Here is a 21,103-nt window from a genome sequence, read left to right on the forward strand (position 1 = left end):
TGTACAGTTTGTGCTATCTATAATCTATAGACCACTTGACATCAATGTTTATCAACAAAGGCGAGGGATTGGTCTTTCGATATGCTCGAACGAACCGCTTCACTGTTCAATAGCTTTCTTGTACTATAATGAAATATGGTGGGAGATTTAAAATACACATGCCCTGAGCAAACTATGATGCGCACGCACACCGCAGGGCAAAGAACAATGGAAAATGCCATAATGCGTGCGCATACTGCCTGGCAATGACGTCAGATGTCAAGTGGTCTATTGTTTTTGAGTTATCTTTCAAAAACCTCATTTTTAGTCAAAATGACATGTTTTTGGTTCTATGGGGTCAAAATGTCAACTAACTCCGATTTGGGCAAAAATGGTGGCAAATTGCTCATCTGGATATAACAATCAAGTAATAGTAAGAATTTATCTTCTAAACTGTATACTTCAGAAATCAAAATTCGACCGGTGGTTGATCTGTGGTTCTATTCGGTTGCCATTGTTTCGAACAAAAGCAACCGGACGGAACAGGAGGCAACGGTCGGTCAACCGCCGAACGAGTTTTGATTTAATCCCTTACTTGTTATGTGCAATTGCAGTCAGAGATCAACAATGGCCTAAAAAATGGCCACCCGATGGCCTTTGACCTTGCTTGCACTCTATCTCAGTAAGTGAACACAGTAGATAGGCAAAACTATTCTTTTTTTGGTTCTACTCAGCTACACAAAGTACAATTTGCTACCATTTTTACCCAAATCAGAGTAAGAATTTTGATCCATGTACAACCAACATGTCATTTAGCCTAAAAATGAGGTTTTTGTAGAAAATTCAATAACGATAGGTCATAGATAGCATAAACTATACATTTTCTTAATCCTTGTCATCAGATGAGTAATTTGATATATCTTTCAACAAGATTTAAGCATTTTCAATTTTTTACCCCTATGTGACCTTTCATGACCTCTAGCAAAAAATATACCCTACAATTTGAGTCCACTACCCCTTAGTAGTGATCCAGAGTCTATGCTAACGTGTGACCAAGTATAGGTCATTCTTGCTGATACTTCGCCAATGGTGTGTGAACCACGTCAGCCCATGCACACCGCTCACGCATAGTCCATTGCATGTGACCAAGTATAGGACATTCTTAATGATTCTTCGCCAATGGTGTGTGCACCACATCAGTCCATGCACACCGCTCACGCATAGTCCATCGCATGTGACCAAGTATAAGACATTCTTAATGATTCTTCGCCAATGGTGTGTGCACCACATCAGCCCATGAAGCAACAGCTGTTATATGGACAAGTCTAGCCACATTAGATCATGCCTGGATCGGCAGCCATCGTGACATGAGTAACATTATCCCAGCGCTTTCAATCCCATCTATTAATTTAAACCATTAATGATGTCTAATTAAGAGTAATCACTCTAAATGCACGAATACAACAAACTAATTGAGGATCCTGCTAGATACAGATCGTGGGCAATTCAAGTAATGAAGAAGATGATGATGAAAGTGTGTCGTTACATTTCAGTAAAATGTTGCAACTTCCTAACCCCGTGAGAACTACCTGCCGATTGGCCAAAATGAATATTGTGTCCAATTTTAAACCATCAAGGATGGTGCTATTAAGATTATCTGCAAATGCAAGTTTGACCATAAATAGTTTAAAGCCTAGTCATAATTGGCAATTGAAATGAGCATTTCAAGTTATCAACCAATCAGAAATGCTGTTAGATGACCAGTAGTATCAAGAGGGTTAAACTTACTTTTCTCATATGACATATCTAAAATCTCTCAACTGATTGCCAATATTCAGATTGTGTCATTTTTTAGTTTTTCACTGCATTTTCATTCACTCAATAGCGCAAAATGCAACTTTTGCAATTTCAGACTACACACTGTAGTTGTGTATTTCGCAAATGGGGTTCTGTCAGAGCCCAGCCTGTGAATGCAGACCAGAGCAGGAGACAGCCAACCACGTCATCTCTGAGCGCCTGTTATATCACCCACCAAATGAAGCACAGGGCTTGAATATTGGTGCAGAGACCAAACAGTGGCTGCTCAACAACACGTTATTTGAGATTTGACTACCCCTTGGTTTTTATAATGTTTATTCAAAGAAGCACTTTGAATATGCGATGCTCAAATTATGATCAAATTATCCAGATTTATTCACTTATTCGGCCAATGCTTAGTCTCAACATGGCTGGATAAGTGAGGTTGGGCTGGATCTATAGGCATAAATCCAATATTTTGATGGGGATGTCCATACAATCATCCATGCCTGAATATGTGGTTTTCTGACCAAATTAACCTCATATTTGGCTATTTTAGTCTCAAAGTGCCAATTGTTGTGCTCTTCCAATTTTGCACCATAGCGTCAATATGGCAAAATTTTTCACATGATTTGCATGCATTTGTATCATTCACCTATTTTATCACAAAGAGGTACTGGCTTCACTATATTTACAAGAATTTGAATACCCCCCCATGTCAAAAAGAAATCTATGCCACTGTCTATACTGTGTCTCATCTCAAGTTGAGAGTAACACCATGTTGGATTGTGTAGTGCAGACTCGAATAAGTGCGTTCATGCGGTACGGACAAATCGCCCATCTACGCCTAGTGCGCACAGTTTGAATCCGCCATTACAAAATCCAACTTGGCGTTAATCTCAACTTGAGACGAGACACAGTATACAACTTTCTTGCATATACAAAGCCACTTACCTTTTTGAACTTTGCCCCCTTCTGCAACTGGTTCACAGTGTTTCAACAGCTCCTTCCTTGCAATCAACCACACATCTTGATCACTGGCATCTGATTTAGCATGAGTAGATGACTTGCTGCTTGCCTTGCCTTTCTGCTGACATTGGCAGGTGTTGGCTTTCTTGCTGCGTTTAGTTGTCTTGGAATGAAGATATTTTGTCTGTTTCTTTAGGAACTCACTGGGAAGGTCAGCTGATGATATGCTTTGTACATCTGGAATTAGGAGAGAGCGAGAGAAAAGTTGTAGGAGCTGAATCTAATTGCTACACTGAATATGGATTAGGAGCTTTCTCAAATTGGAAAAGACACAGTGAAAGTTCCCTGACAATTGGTATTTAATCAACAGGTTCCGACTCATAATCAGAAGGTTGCGGGTTCGAACCCCAGCGACGCAATTGTATCGTGCCCTTTATCTTGATTACTCCTCTTCATCCACATGTACATGTATATGGGTACCAGCATTCTTAAATGCTGGGAAGGTTAACAGACTCGCTGTGTGGTGTGGTGATCATTTCGGAGGTGTGGTGATCCCCCACAGCAACATTTCACGTTCAGTGGCAGCGCCACGGGGGCATGAGCCCAGTCAGAACTCTTACCCCCAGTAAAAACCCAAAATTACAAAAATTTCACCTTTTGTGGTAATTTTGCGCAAAATTTGTTGATTTTGCCCCCCCCTGAAATTCACTTTGCCTACTCAATGCCCCCCGGAAAAAAACTCCTGGCGCCGCCACTGTTCACGTTGGACTCTTGCCTTATCACTACATGTAACGACAGAGAGATGGCACTCCGTCCTGTAAAAATTCGGTTTGACCCTCTTTAGTCTTTACCTTACCGTTTATACAGAAATTGAATTGAAATTGTAGTGCCAACTAAAAATAGGTTGAGGCTTCTTGGACTAAGTTTGTGCAAGCAGGCCCGTATGCAGGATTTCATTTGTGGGGGTGCTGATTTCGAAAAAGTTGACTTTTTTTTCATGTGGGGGGGGGGGGCAAATTTGTGAAAAGTGGACTTTCTTAAAAAAATGTTGATCTTTTTTGTCCAAAAAAGCGTAAAAAAACCTGATTTTTTGCTCGCTACGTTTTCTGAAATTTTGGGACTTTTTGTATACTATTCAAAATCTTGGGGGGTTCCCTGCACCCCCTTGCACACGGGCCTGTGTGCAAGACAGTTTCAGCTTTGGTTCACCTCAAATTTGGTAGGTGCGTGTTTTGCATATTGCAGAGCGTACACACATACAAGGGTGCAACCGCCATTATTAACTTTGAGGTGAACTGACGTACATAAGGGATGAATTCCTTTTTCTATATATTCTAAACAATGGAAGTTTTGATTTCATCCATATAAGGCCTAAAAAAATTGTTTGATTGGCGTAACCCGACCGACCCTAAAAATAGGCCCGACCCTAGACTTTTTTTCTAATTTTTTTTCAAAAAAAACCTAAAATAAAAAAAAGCAAGAAAAAAAAAGCAATTTACAGCATAAAATGTGTGTAAAAAAAATTGCCGACCGATGTTACGCCAATCAAACAATTGTTTTTTAGGCCTTGAGTCATGGGGTTCTTCTCCTTGTTGCTACATATGCTTAGTAACTGACTTCTAACACTTGCTGATTGTGTCCATATACTGATATATACCTACAACACACCATACATCAAAACTACACTCAGGGCTAGTAAAAAGAGCAAACAGAATAACTTAGTAGACCCATTGATCTATATTACCAAGTGGGTGCAACCTCTTTCATCAATGGGGAAAAAGTCTTTTGTGCACAGGACACAGACCTCAAGTCTCATAATAATTTTCTTCCTGTCACACAAAATTACATAAACAATAAATATTTGTTTTGTTTAAAAAAAACTTTTTCGCAGCTCTTTTCCCAGGCTTTGGTTTATATAATTTGAGTATTCATTGACTTAATATCAGGTCCGTTCACACGGAGGACTTTTTTAAAAAGTCAATGCAGTTTTCAAGGAAAAACTTGGGGAAATCCACTGAGTGAATTGTCTTGAGGATTCCAACTCCAAGTTTCCTCCCAAATTTATCCCCAAGAAATTGAGATTTCAAGATTTCCCCCAGTGATCTTCGAGTGCTATCGCCGTGTGAACGATACATTTTGCCCAGGAGAAGGCCTACCCCCACTGGCCTCTCCGAAGCCTCCCAAAAGATCAATCAGCTCCACTCCGCCACCCAGGGGCGTAGGCAGCTTTCTTGGTCAGGAGGGGCAAAATAAATTTTCGGGGCACAGACGAAAAAAAATGCAGTTGCATCATACAATATATTATACCTGTTTTGTTTTTAGAGAGGCTTCATGAACCGCGCAAAAATTTGCACTATTTTTGCCCATGATTGGGATGAAAAGGGTTTTATTGTGACAATGTGCGCGCGCAGCGCGCAAACATTTTATATAAACCACTATTTTGGCCCATGATCGAGGTGAATTTTGGTGGAAAAGGGGCTCCTTGCCCCTTTTCTTTTCCTTTGTCCTCTATATTTTCTCTTTTATTTTGTGTCAGAGGGGCACTTTTTCTTTCATTTTTTGTCAGGAGGGGCACTCTGCCCCCCTTGCCACCCCACTGGCTACGCTACTGCCGCCACCACAAACAAGAGTGACACCACCACCACTCTTGAATTGACTTAGGAATAGTAATTCTCGAGCACGCCAAGCCTCGAGAATTCTACAACCATCTGAACACCACTTTGAATATACCACACTTTGAAGTTTGGAAATGAAAGCAAAACCAATTTGTTTTAAAATCTTTGCGTACAACTGAGGCGTGAAAATGGTTTTGTCGTATTCAAATAGAGGGCAATGATTGGAAAATATGGATGAATATATTTATCAATATCTAATTAACTTTACGTGTGAAAATAGTCAATTTGGATTAATGTCAAATTCATATTGATGTTGGAAACTGATATGTCTCCTGTCAAGAAAAGAATAGAAAGTAATAATAGTGTAAGTAACTGTTCAATAAATTGATTGTAAACTAATTATTAGTTGCACAGATCGGAGTGGGGGGTAGTCCGTTTTAGGCCATTTGGTAAATCCATTGACCCATTTTTTTTTAATTTGCCAAAAATATTGAAAAAATAGGATTAGGGACCGTTCACAAACACTTGTTTATAGGGGGCCTGAAAAAAAAAAGACCACAAATTTACCTGGCAAAATTGAGTGTATATGCTTTTTATGGGGTTGACGATAATTTTCATGTCAAAAGGGGGGACCTGAAATTTTGAAGTCTGAAAGAGGGGGGGGCAAAAAATTTTTGTGATGATTTTTTTTTGCATCAGGCTCCCCTAACAAATGTTTGTGAACGGTCTCTTATGTCATCCTGACCTAAATAAATTCCAATTCATAAACATACAATCTTGGAAAAAAGGACTTGGAACGCTTGGCACACTCTGTCGAAATTCCGTGCAGAATTTTTTATGATCATGGAAATGACGTATATTGTGTTTGGGAACAAACATGACATCTACTGTCTACAACAATGATTTATACTTCCCCTCTCCCCATCAATGTTGGAACACATTGGGACACTGCTGAAGACATTGGTATTTCTCAACATTGCAGGGGGGAGAGGGGGTGACAGTTTTCCATTATTTACATGCAAGCGTTCCAAGACTTATTCCCAAGATTGTAGCTACAAATAATTATTAAGACCATTATCAAATATGACTGTGTTGATATGGAATGATTCAGTTCCACATAATATTATGGTTTTGAGATATTTTAAAAGATATTTTCTTTCCATGAAACCCCCAAATTGTGGGATTGTGCAGTGGCATAGCCAGTGTGTGTGTGCGTTTGTCATGCGTTTGTCATGGCCGTCGGTTCATGTAAGGCCGTCAGTAGACGGAAGGTGTTGGTGAAAAAAAATTTGGGTTAACAATAGACTATTTTTTACCCAGGGTGACAGAAAAAGGGGAGAATTATAAAAAAAAAATGATGAAAAATTGTGAATGAAATTGAATTTGACATAAATTTTTTTTGTTTTTTTACGTTGGTACCGCCTATTATTCTTTTTTTTTTTTTTGCTCTTCACTTTTTAAAACCATGAAAAAAATGTTTGGGTCAACAAATCCCAACTTCCGTCGGCAAAAAATATTTCTGTCGGTACATTTACAAGTTGTGCCCCCTCGGTTCCAAAGTCCTGGCTACGCCACTGGGATTGTGGGTGTTCTTCCCTGACCCTATATATTTGTTGGCCTACCAACAATTAGGGAAGGTCAGGTTACATCAATATAACATTTTTTACTTAGCCTTAATTGATTTAATTGTCACAAATTTGATCATGATTCATTTTCAAACCTGACAGGGATAAGTTCAGATTGGTTTAAACCACAAGAATCCTATGGAACCCACATCAAAAGACAAAAGCACTCATAAAAATTGATGTGCGACAAAAACAACAACCACATTTTCAGATTTTATAGCTTGTTTTGTGTTGTTTGAATACGACATGTTCCGGCACGATGACATTCAACAAAAACAAATAGGTTTTCTCCTGAAAGTCTCATCCATCATATCCTAAAAAATGACATCCATCATGACAGAAAGCAAATCGGTGACATTTATGGTCATTTGCAACACAAGGAACAGATGTGCTGCTATTTGTCAACAAAAGAAAAATTACTCTTCACACTCCTGGCGTAAAGAAGTCAATTGGTAATTGACTCGATTCATATATGCTAGTTTCTTGTGCAGGAAATTGAAAACGGAAGGCCAGTATAGATGAAGTTATATTATTGCGTTCTATATCTAGATTAGGCCTGGCATTTTCTGGTAATTTTGTGCCTGGGTACCCGGCGCATTTTTCGGGTGGGTAACCGGCTACCCGAAATTGCAAAAAAAAAAAACAAAAAAAATCTTTTTCAAAACCAAAAAAAAAACCAACCCCAACTTTTTGAATTTGGGCACCGGGTAGGGTATTTCCTGCCCGGGTAATGTAATCACGGGCGGGTACCCGTGAGCCCACCCGAAAATGCCAGCTGTAGTCTATATGAAGCCGTTGTCACTGTCATGGTCACTATTATTCAGTGATCAACCACAGGCGATAATTAAATTATTCAAATATAATCAATTGTTTTTTTAATCAAATACGGTATATACCCAATAATTTGAAAACAAAACAATCAAATTTTGCTCCCGATTGTCCAGAAAAAACCCATCTGGGGCATATCATTGTGCCACCAATCGAGGAAATTGCATAACTAGAAATGTTACTTAACCCTAACACCAGACCTTGCTTTTTGATATCGGTAAAGTTAAAGAAGATATGAAAAAGGAGAGAAGATGAACAAAGAAGTCACTTGGCACCCCCGGGATTCAAACCTTTGACCCCCGCATGCCAAGCACACGATCACGGACCGGTAGCTACACGGGTAACGCTGCCCCGGGCAGCAATTCTGTGAGCATTTAACAGTCAAGGAGGGTGATTGCGTCATCGTAAACCCTGGGATTCACTCATGCGCAGTGGTTTTCATCATGGTATTTTGTGGTATTTATGGGTGTTAGGGTAATGAAAATATCCAGCGACGTCAAACTCAGTTCATGAACGTTGTGGTGGTGTATGTCGCTGCAAAATTCACGTATGTGGATGTGAAAATGTGTACATTGTTCAAGTTATCAAAGTTAAAAATGACATTGATTTTGATTTGTCAACATTTGATAAATTATTTGGAGTGCCCTTAGATAAATATATCACTTACATTTGCTTATGTTTGAAATATCATATCTATCTGTGTAAATTTCAAGACAAAAAACCTACTTTCGTTTCATTTAAAACTTTTCTGAATGTTCTTAAAGATACTGAATATTATATTGCTAAGAGGAAAGGTAAATTATCTGTGCATTTTAAAAAATGGAGATTTGAATTGTAACTCTCTAACTTTTCACTTGTAAACTGTAGAATGTTTTAGTTGTACCACTGTAATCTATTTTTGTATGCTGCTTTTTTTGCTTTTTCCATGTGATTTCTTGTAATTTCTCTGTGATTTCTTTGTTTTGATAATAAAAATATATGAAGACAAAAAATGTGTACATTTTTTGAATATCTACAGTCACTCATAATTGGAATTTGTACTATAAATTTGGGCAATATCGCATTATCAGCACATTGTAACGGACGAGTTCTCGGACATGTGCTAGCTTGACCAACAGGTTATAACATGTTGAATAACTGAACCCATTTTATACCATTACCCAATAATTAAATCTCTACACACCTGTATTATGTGCAGGTGTTTAATATCATTTAACAAGCTACTAAAATAATATTTAGTTCAACGCAACAATGTAATAACTACTTAAACAAATTTATGGACAGAATTTTACAAATGCAATATAATTTTGTTTCTGTTTACTGATATTTACTGTTTACAACTGTTATATTGTCTTTGAGATCAAAACATTATGCCCAATCTAATGACACAAAGGCTACTAAAGAAATACATTTTATTGGATTTTACACATTTACCATGTCCATAATTTATGACTCATAGAACAAGACAAGTTTTATTATCATCATTTAAAAAAAGAAAACATTCATTGCTATTGTTTTAAACAGAGAATGTTATAAAATAACCTCTTTATTATTTTGACTGAAGACTTGATGGACTACCATTATCTGTGGAAACAAAGCACATAAACATAAAAAACTAGAATTACGCAGTTCGTAATAATTAAGGTGGCCCCCACACAAAGGTGTGTAAATACAAATAATATACAAATGAGCTCATTAATATTCATAAATATGCAAATAACATGACACAAAATTATACAGCGCATTAGGCCACCATATCTTATCATTATACCATGTTTGAATTTGATCGGTTATTGCGTTGGAGCTGCACAGTGGATTAATGAATTTCGGCCAGGACAGCCAGCCAAACAAAGAACTGGACAGCCAAACATAAGCCCCACATATGTGCGGGGGTAAAAAAAATAGAATTTTGCAGGTTCTTGATTTGCACAGTTTTCAATGTTATGCCTCCACATTGACATGTGTTGTTATAAAAAATTTGTGAACAATTCCTCCCAAAAAAATATGCAAATTCGTTATCATAATAACAAATATGGAAATTAGACCTTTATAAAAGTAGCCAGAGTTTCTAACCATGGCCTACCTATCCTACAATATATGAAGTCAATCCACGTACCATTCAAGAGATACCGTATCTGGATGAGGTACAGGCAGTGTCCGAATTAAGAAAATAAAAGGGGTTGTCCCACGGACAACCAGGTTGTAATTTCTGGTTGTCCACCAAAGTTTTTGGTTGTCTGTATGCTGCCACAGTCTGAAACAACTACATGTGACCAATAAAGAGGAGTGAGTGTAGTAGATTTATGAACAATTACTCTTAAATATTTAACAATTCATCAGTTGCGTCAGGTTTGAGCAAACTAACATGCTGAAAAAGCGACTTTTGGCTGTAGATCTTTGGTTGTCTGCCGGACAACTAGAGCATTATTTTCGGTTGTCCGGTGCATGTTTTGGTTGTTCCGGGCGGACGGACAACCAAAATTTCGAACACTGGGTACAGGCATTGCAAAAACAGTATACCTTAAGGTGGAGGCATAATAATGGGAAAACAAATTTTCACTGAAAACCCCTTTTGTTAGAAAGTCATTCAAGGACACATCATCACAAAAACAAAGGGACTTGTCACATTTCTCTGCATACATGTAAACTAGAATTTCTGATTTTCAACTCATTTTCCTTGATCACATCACATATATGGTGTTGTACAACTTACAATTGTTAGTTTTCAACTAGTTAGCATCAATTAGTCACAAAAATGATGACAATGAAGAACTTGATATCGGTTTATACAATGAAACCTATAAACACATGGTGGTGTACTGAAAAGCATAACAATAGCTATCTATAGCAAGACTTATCAGTTAGATTTAATTGGCAATAAGCATACATTCTCACAAGACAACGTATGATTCTCTAAAGACAAGATTCACCAGACTTCGCTTTGGAACAATGCTAGATATAACCTCATCCAGGGTTGCCAAACCCGCGATTTAGTAGCCCAATTGAGCGACTTTTGAAGATTTTTCCCGCGACTTTTGACAATTTCCTGTCCCATAGAAACCAATGGTTAAGAAAAAATTTGGGTGACTTTTCAACATTGGCTCCCGCGACTTCCGATAGTTTCCTGCCCTGTAGAAACCAATGGTAAAGAGAAAAATTGGGTGACTTTTCGATTATTTGACCCGCGATTCGGGCTGAAATCTTTTGGCAACCCTGGCCTCATCTCACATCTGCACACACACAATAGAAAAATGTGATATGATCAGAACCAGACTCCATGACAGTTGAGATTGGATGAAGAGTTTCCTTTCTCTTTTTCAAAATGTTCACTTAAATTGTTTGGAGTGATCTTTTTCCTGTGTTTTCTATTCTTGACTTGACCTGTTGTACTTGTATTAATTTGAATATTCTGATTCCTGAAAGCATTTGTTGAGTGCTTATATCTTTTTTTCATTACTAATGTCATTTATTTCTCGGTTTAAAAACAAAGTAAGTTCTAAGACTGACAATAAGATAGAAAAATGCTGCACTATTTCAGATAATTTATTAAAATGAATAAAGAAAGAAAGAAAGAAAGAAAGAAAGAAAGAAAGAAAGAAAGAAAGAAAGAAAGAAAGAAAGAAAGAAAGAAAGAAAGAAAGAAAGAAAGAAAGAAAGAAAGAGAAAGAAAGAACGAATGAACGGACGAAATATATAAATAAATAAAGAAAGAAAGAAAGAAAGAAAAAGAGAAAGAAAGAAAGAAAGAAAGAAAAAGAGAAAGAAGAGAAAGGAAGAAGTGAAGAAAGGAAAAATTTAAGAAAAAAAAAAGAATTTTTAGAAAGATGTTAGAAAAAACAGATTTTAGAATTTTAAGAAGAATTAAGAAGAATTTTATAGAAAGAAAGAATTTTAGAAAGAAAGAATTTTAGAAAGAAAGAATTTTAGAAAGAAAGAATTTTAGAAGGAAATAATTTTAGAAAGAAAGAAAGAATTGTAGAAAGAATGAATGAATGAAAGAAAAGAAAGAAAGAAAGAATGTGAACAAGCTGGGATATGTATTAACATATGCATCATGTCTGCACTACATTCATGCCGTCAATTCACTCACCAATCTTGCTATTTTCATCACAAAATGTGACAAAAAAAGTGGGACAAAAAGGTAAAGAGTACAAAAAACATCCTAATAAATTATCTTCAAGCAAACAATACCCTGACCGGATACCAATTTGAGATTTATAGCTTGTATTAACGTTGATCTATGGCGGTATACAAACTCTAAGCCTGTAAAAAGTGCAACAACATTCTGTGTTGAGCCTCGTACTAGATAGAAACAAGACATGACATGGTCAATCTATGTACTAGACACGTACAAATGACAGATACAAATCACTGCCAATGACAGACTCAATTAATCAGCAAGTCGCTACCTTTATACCTCGCACTTTTTAATCAAAATATTCCAACAATACTCAAAAAGGATGCTTTGAATTATTTTTTATCTGTTAGTCACAAAACAATAATGACTATATTTTAACCACTGTTTGATCGGCGGTACAAAAATTGTTACATCTTCACAAAGGTGCTGGTGTTGTATTCGTCTGAGAATTGTTGAGAAGTTGTCGCCGACGCCGAGGTGATATACCCTATATCACACCCGGGTGCTTCACAATGACGCCAATCTATATGGTTTCCAAATGCTATTCATAGAGTGTCAAGTTTTTGCAATCTTGGTGCCAATGAGCCCCTGACCTTCAATAAAGGTGATTACGACAAAAGAAATAGAGAAAATCACTGACTGCTTCAATTTAACCTTCTCCCCACCAATGTGGTGGTGGAGTCCACTTCAAATGACCAATTTTTGAAATCAAAGTTATGTAAGATTAAGAATTTACCCTACTCGAGAGATTAGGGGATTTGGGGAGGGGAATAAAACTTTTTGGGGCAAAGACGAAAAAAAATTCCTGTTTACATCATTTTGACTCGGTATTATCGGTGGGATACCGATTTTTTTTTTATTTAAAGAGACAGTCAGTCTTTGAGCTTCCAAAAAGGGCTTCATTGGGAAAATATGCAAGCACACAAAAATTTATTATTTTACACTATTATGGCCCATGATGGGGGTGAATTTTGGTGGGAAACGGATTCTTTGCCCGTTTTCTTTTCAGTTGCCTTCCTGATTTTCTCTTTCATTTTTTGTCAGAGGGATGCTTTTCTCTTTTATTTCTTGTCAGGGAACACTCTGCCTACCTGCTGGTTACACTAACTGATTTTAGGGTTAGGATTAGGGTTACAATTGGGTTTTAGGGTAAGGGTTGGGATTATAGTTACGGTTTTGCTCAGGTTGAAAAGATTATGTTTATTGTTTCGGTATACAAGTCTAAGGTTAGGATTATTGTTGGGGTGACCACAACTATTGGGTAATTATTACAGAAAATTTATGCACGTCTCCCGATAGAGGAGTTCTTGACTTCTTGTTCAGTCACGATTGTTTGAAATCCAGGCGAAGCAAAACCAGCAGTAAAATAGTTTAAAATCAGAAATCCTCAGTGATTTTTCATTCATTTCATCACATTTCCAAGTTTTTTCTAGTAACATTGGCAACTGGAATTGAAGTAGTGTTTCAGAAAGCAAACCTGGAAATCCAGGCATTTCTTTTATTGAAAAATTACTCCTACTGTGCAGTTATTTCCTGGAAAGGCCCATTCTAGGGTTTTGAGGTGAATAGCAGTTTAGATATGAGCAACAATAATGTGTGTAACAATATAGAACATACTTCCAGACCATCAAAATGATACATTTCCCTGGCATTTAAATTTTAATGGAAAATGCAAGTCGCATACAAATACACAAATAAACAAAAATTTCAAATGGCAGCATCTCTTGCAATAGACCAACGCAAGACTCGAATAGAGGGGTTAGGCAGTGTGAGGGGGTGGGGGTGGGGGAAGTGAATTTTTCTTGGTTTTAGGGGGGATGAAATTTTCTTTTGGGGTTGGTTTTAGGGGGGATAGGGGGATGAAATTTTCTTTTGGGGTTGATTTTAGGGGGATGAAATTTTCTTTTGAGGTTGAATTAGGGGTTGAGTATATACAAGTATAGGTGACAATTTCTGCATTCTATGCACATTTGCAAATTTGAAACCTGGCAGCTATTGCAGATGGGGCATTCATGCACTAAACCCTTAATGCTCTTCATGCTAGCCATATCATATTTAATAAAAAGTCCAAGTTTTGAGATATTTTCTCAAAATATCAAGAACTATTTTGAGAACTACTGAACCAATACTAGGCTTGTTTGTACTCATTTGAATGCATTTTTCATGCTGATTCCAAATATGGTCATGAAAATTTACAATTCTGGAATTTTTGAATTTTTTTTTGAAACTTGTCGTCTGCAGTCGACACCAGCACGAAGAGAGTTAAAATGTAGGCAAAATTTTTTGCTTTTGTCATCTGCATCAAGTTGCAGCACACGGAAGGTTAATAATTACCCAAATATTAGTGTGAGTGTGACACTATAACTGGAACCCTCACACAGGTAAACAGAGGGTTTGTTTCAGAGTCTGGTTTTACGCTTCATGAGATGGCCAATGGAGGAGATAAACGCTGGTATCAGAAACAAAAACAAAGTGAAGACAACCGGATACGTAAGTGTAAAATGGCACCAGGATACTTGACAGTTTCTTGGACAGAGAACGGCTCTGTGTGAACAAGACAGCTGGATTTGGGCCCGACCCCCAACTCAACACAAAAGTTGGCAACCATGAGAGTTACCAAATCTTTCAAAGACTCCCTTTGCAATGATTTTTCATCAAATTTACCCCCCTTTTTCATGCAAAATCAAGGACAACATTTGGCCAAAAACAACCCCTTTTTTGTGGTTTTCATGACTAGAATTTCAAACACCACTTTTAAATGACACTAAATATTGACAGTGCAACTGAAATACCCCCTATTCATGGTCAAATTTCGTGGACAGTCCAAATTAAATATCCCCTATTTTGCCAATTTTGCAATCCTTGCTACTGGTAAAAAAATAAACCCTCTATTTGGTAGCTCTCATGGTTGTCAACTTTTGTGTTGAGTTGGGGGCCGGGGATTCAAGAAATTGTGCTTAACATAGATGCCCTATTTCAGTTTAAATCCATACACCCGCTCTGGAAGACATGACATTCATCTCCCATATAGGGGGTGTGAATTTCAAATGGAGTCACCCATTCAGGTAACCCCATTCCCTGTGTGGAAGATTAAGGGTATGTATTCCATAGGGGCTATAAATTTCAACTGGAATAGCCCAATGCTGCACTTTGAGTAGCCAATGAACAGTTCCAGATGGATTTAACTCAAGACGATATTGTCATGGTTACAAGCCGATTCCCTGAAGGGCCATTAATAATAAGAAAAATATTAGCGCAAAAACTCAAAAAAAAAAGTTATACAAACCCTAATCCTTATCTGAAACCATAATAGGTATAGGTATTATGGTTACAGCCCTAACCCTAAACTTCATGCTAATCTAATCCCTAATCCTAAACTTTATCCTAACCTGGACTGCAATTCTAAATCAGACCCCAACCTTAACACTAACCTAATGCTAGCCATATCCATTGGATTCTGGCAACCAGTTTATCAGAATCTTTAGACCTCTCCATTTACTTGATATAGATTTACACAAATTAGTTTAAAAGCAGAATCTTTTTTTAAATTGTTTTCATTTGGGTAATCCATGCAAAAAGAACTTGGAAAATGTCAGAAAAGTGGGTTAAATAAAGAGCATCACCTTTTCCAAATAAAAAAGCCAGTTTGAAAGATCATAATCATAGCAAGAGTCACGATTGTGTGTTTATTTACCTACCATGATATCTAGTGATGTGGCTTTCAAAGTACGATATGGCAATTTTAGTGGAAAATGTCCTAATTATTCGAGGTACAAAGCAACAGGATTGACACATATGGCAACTGACAATCATGAGACCCATCATAATTATTTAATTTTTTTGGATTTTGGAAGCTTTTTCCTTTTAACTATTATAATAATTGGCAGTGGTGTGGCCAGGACTTTTTCAGAGGGGGGGGGGCAAATTTCCAGGGAGAAACTTTGACAAAAACAGTAAAAAATTGGCTTAAAATTACAAGGCCTCCCACAGGGGAGGCAAGACTTCTTATGAAGCAGGGGGGGGGCTTCTCCTTGTCATGCCACTGATAATTGGGCTACTTGACTATTATTTAATGTGGTATTGTTGTTTGTGATACTTTTAGTATGAAATATTATGACAACCAGGGCACATAAGTGACATAACAATAACACTGTGACATAAAATAGGAATAAAGACAACGGTGGTAATTTAATTGGTTTGTTTATTTGTTTAAACCAATTTGTCAACCTACTTATGGTAATTACGATAAATGTTTGAATTACCAATATAAATGCGGGATAAGGTGGTTAGCGTTGAAATAATAATAGTCGTGTTCACATTGTCAGACGCACGCCCGGTGGAACTTGGTCGGCGCAAGTTGCTAGGAGTAGCGGTAGGTACTGCCATAGGAGTAGGTGAAGTGTGAACGATGGTCAACATAAGTTCCGCCAGGCATACGTCCGACGATTTACTCCTGACAAAAGTCAGGAGTAGCGAGCTGGGTGTAACTTCCGCCAGGCGTAAGTTGCAATGTAGACGCAGATTACGCCTGGCACCCGGAGTAAGTTTGACCTTTTGTTGGTCGGAACTAAGAAATTACATATCGCGTGGTTGATAAAGGTCACAGAAACACCGGTAGTGGTAGCCAATGTTTACGCCGACCAGAAGTGAATACTTGGTGGAACTAGTCGGTGTAGTGCTAAGAGTAGGCTAGGTGTGGACACGCGGTAGGAGTAGGGAAAATATTTGTGGAATTATGATCAATGTTAGTGTAAGTTTACGCCGGGTGTAACTAAAAATGTGAACACAACTAATATTGAATAAGGGATTTTGTCAGTGGGAGGCAATATGTAATAAGTATTGTGTTCATATGCTAAACCCGCCCCATCATTCCAAAGGGGTACTGGTCCATTAAGAATTCATCCCAGTTTGAGTAAAACAGGATCCAAAAAAGGATCAGCAGTAATTTTCACTTTCTGTCTTGATTTCATCTGAAAATATTTTGTGATAAGAGTCCATCCCAGAGAAAAAAGGATAAAAAGTCAAAAATTTTGGGGAAGGGTTCACTTTTGGGAAAGAGTCCACTTTTTCAAAATCCACCCTCAAAATAAATCCTGGCTATGCCCCTCTGATTTACAACAATTAAAGACCCATTCGGTGATCCCAGCGCAAGTGTAAAAAATTAAAATTATTCATAAATTGCTTTAAAGTCATTCAAATTGTCATTTGGTATTTTTGAAATGAAAAATTTGGCAAAAAACAACAAAAGTGAACATTTCCCCAAAAGCCCCATTCAAATACATCTAGCTAATTTATATACTGTCAGTATATAGATTACAAATTCATGTAAATGCCTTATTTTGTCTTAAATACAGCTTTCGGCTGAACCACTGTTAGGCAATGTTAGCACATCTATGACAATGACAAAAGGTGCCAAAATCTGAATTTGGATGATCTTTACTATCATCCGGTAGTTCCAATAATTGGAACTCACGGCTCCGACCGTGAGTTCCAAGGAGCTATGTGTATGTGTCGCCGCGATTTAGTGTGCATTCATCACCATATTCACATGTACAGTACATAGTCGTGGAATGGATTTTTCGCTGCTCATAAAAATCACTCAAAAATCAACTTTTAAAATATTTCTTTGGACAGAAGCTGATGCGTAGAATAAGTTGAGGAATCACAGATGACATACATCAGTGACACAGGTTTCTAAAGTGAGTATTTTACCAGATATACTTATGCAAACTTGCCAAAATAAAACCCTGGGGGCACCCTACGGGAGTGCGCAACTCAAACATTCAAAATTTCTAGTTGCTACAACTAATCATCCGGATGAGCAAATCACTGAATGGGCCTGAAGAACCATGGCATAACAAATCTGAACTTGCCAATTGACTCTGTTAGTACCCCCTGGAACTGCTAGTGACAATTTTCCATGAGCATGGACTGAAGGAACAAAAATTATACATTTATTTTCTTTTATGTTTCAAAGTCTCACTTAAGTGATTTGCTTTTGCACCCTTTTAAAGGCCCATTCAGTGATTTGCTCATCCGGACGATCGTAAAAGTCATCAAAATCCGGATTTTGGCGCCTTTGTCATAGATGTGCTAACATAGCCTGCTAGTGGTCCAGCCGAAAGCCATGTGATAGGCAATTTACACAAATCTGTAATTTGTATACTGACAGTATATAAATTAGCTACATGTATTTGAATATGGGCTTCAACTTCATCAATACTGCTGTTTTCTTCATCATTTTCTCCAAATTTTTCATTTCATAAATACCAAATTTGAATGATTTGTCTTTTACTTTTAAACAATTTATAAACAATTTTAATTTTTTTTACACCTGCGCTGGGATCACTGTATGGGTCTTTAAGGTGCATCTATTAAAAAAAATAGATGCACCTTAAGTTACAGGAATTAAACTGAAAATCTACTTCCAATTAGCAACTGTTATCGCGCATAAATGTTACAGAAACCTAACTAAAAAAGTACAAGCACCTCTATCCGACAGAGACACAAAACCACAGTAATTTTCCCTCCTTTTCAATCCAATTCTCCCCTTAAGTGGTATATCCACATTCCCACCTCGAGCGTGACAACTTTCAACAAAAGATCCCGGCACCTTTTGAAGCGTCGTCTTTTTCTTTCTCTGACAAAACTTGCACTCTCGTCCGACACCAGCGCCACAATAGGTGCGATTGTGTGGGAGATAGTGAAATGCCGGCGCTCATTGTACTCGGGTCGTTTAGCAAAAAGCTCCCATATGATGAGGCGAATGGGGAAGTTAAGTATGTCGCTTAACGACTCCCTATTCCAGATAACTACAGTGAATTTTTTGGAATTAAACAAATATTATCCTGTTTTACAAAATGAAACAGCTTACTCCTTTAGTTAGTCCTAATCCTTTAGTTAGTCCTAACTGGTCAAAAAAGTCGTGATTGGGGCTCGAGCAATATTTTTGCAATTTGAGGTAGAATGGTCCAATTGTAATTGTAGTGACAAAATTGTAAGACTTGGCACAAGTTTAAGCATTCAAAATCTTGAGTATAGGCTAAGAGTTAGCTCATAATTTTAATATTATATGTTATTTTTGCTAATTGGTTATGAAAAAGATTGGAAAATGTGTTTTCCAAAAATTAGAATGCATAACTTGAAATTAGTCTTTATTCAAGTCTTTGGGCCTGGTTGTCACAGAATACGAAAAAGGTCGAAAAACACCCTACAAATGCATGTTTTTGGCCCTTATTTCCCCAAATTGACCAAATATTAAAATTGGGCTCTTATTGCCAGTTAGGACAACCTAAAGGATTAGGGTTAAGCTATGTTTCATTTGGCAAAACCGAATAATATTTTTTAATAAAAAAAAATAGTTCTGTATTTTTCTGGAATGGGGAGTAGGGATAAGTGCAGTATCATTTATATGGTACGAAGAGAGCAAAGGCCCTTTAATTTCTTTTATGAGTTCAGTTAACCTGGATACAGTTTTAAATGTAAACCTACTCAATTTTTGGCAATTTTTGAAGAAAAAAAACACACATCCAAAACATGAGGCACTAGTAGTTGCTTGGGTTTTTCAAAATGCCAAACTGAATAATAGGCTAATAATATCAGTAATATAATTATCTCTGCAAACTGGGGTAATAAAGAACCATGATTGGGCTATTCCATTTAAAATCCACACTACCCTGTGGAAGATTTATCTAAAGTCTTCCACAGAGGGAGTATGAGTTTTGATTAGAATATACAAATTGGGTAACTTCCATTTAAAATACTCACCCCATTTGTGGAAGATATCTTATAGGTAAAGCCATAATACAGGGGAAGTATAGCCTTCAAAATGATTAACCCTGACCAATTACATTTGAAAAACATACACCCCCCTGTGGAAGATATTTCCAAAATGTTCCACAGGGGTAGTGTGGATTTCAACTGAAATAGCCCATCAACTCACGGACAGTGCAAATAAATATCCAAATTGCATATTTCTTTGATTGGCATAATAAATCCCCACTAAAAAGATGTACTTAAAGGAGTATTTTGCAATTCTAGCATCCTCTTTTTATGGTATCTTTGAGTAGAGATATCCATGAAAAAAGGTTAATGGCAAAGATTCAGTCGATTCCTATTTTGCGTTTGCGAGTTATGCATGATTAGATATACTGCGTTGCTTCATAGGCTAATATGCTATAATATTAAATCTTTTATCAGAACCTAAATACAAATGTGACAATATTTTTGCTAAGCCAATGAATCTGCAAGCAATATTTTGCACACAAACATTATGTAGCTTGAGGTTTCCAGTGGTTTATCTCAATTTTTTGTTGGAGAAAAGCTTAGGGATGAGGCTATGGATCGCAAAATGCCCCTTTAAACAGGTAAGTTAACAGGGCACTTATTGGGAAGAGGCGCTAAATTAAGCGGAATACAACTTGGAAATATAGAAAAGATGACACAAAAACATATATCTAACAAAAACAGTGCTAATCACCACAAAATTCTCTGACTCTTATCGCTTCTATTTATGATAACCCTATGCTAACTCTTAAACCTCCCCTCACTGAACTTTGAGGTGACCACCCTTACCTTAGAGCACACTTCCGATCAAAGGGTCATGACCTCAAAACAGGGGTCATGAAGCCTTATTATTTTAGTTCTCAGAGTCAGAATTGAGTGATTCTTGCAGAATAAATTTGCGGGAATCATTTGATTCTTGCAAATCAACCGTTGTGGACACTACAAAAGTTTGCGAGAATCAACTTTAGGATTCACACAAATCTGTTAACGAGAATCTTTGCGAAATTGATTCTCGGATTCTTGCTGGAATTCTGACCCTGGTTCTTTTTGCTTTGACATTTATTCATAGTACTACGGTAATATCAAATGTGCAAATGGTATTAGCGACCATCCACATACACACCTACCCCAAACACCATGTTGTCGCAATACTATAAACACGCAAACAAATTACAGGAAATATATCAGATGGCAGCTATTTATTAATGACCTAGATGCAATCAATTAAAATCTACAGGTTCACGATAACAGCCCTGAACCACTGCTCTCATCATTTAGTAAAATCGCTAAACCACAGCCAATTCTACGCTATTGTTCAAAAGTATTAATTCTTATCTTTCTATTCAATTCTTTTTTTTCCTACTCGT

The 21,103-nt window shown here is 37.2% G+C and overlaps 1 protein-coding gene across 1 annotated transcript in view; it reads right to left on the reverse strand.

Moving 5' to 3' along the window:
* The window catches only part of LOC140163871 (uncharacterized), a 224,768-nt gene that overhangs the window by 67,857 nt on the left and 135,808 nt on the right, over window positions 1-21,103 (reverse strand). Inside the window, exon 32 of the mRNA XM_072187185.1 lies at window positions 2,731-2,982. Coding sequence (XP_072043286.1) covers window positions 2,731-2,982 — 252 coding nt within the window. The remainder of the gene's footprint in view (window positions 1-2,730; window positions 2,983-21,103) is intronic.

The sequence above is a fragment of the Amphiura filiformis genome, chromosome 11 (genome assembly GCF_039555335.1).
Source record: "Amphiura filiformis chromosome 11, Afil_fr2py, whole genome shotgun sequence".
Taxonomy (NCBI): domain Eukaryota; kingdom Metazoa; phylum Echinodermata; class Ophiuroidea; order Amphilepidida; family Amphiuridae; genus Amphiura; species Amphiura filiformis.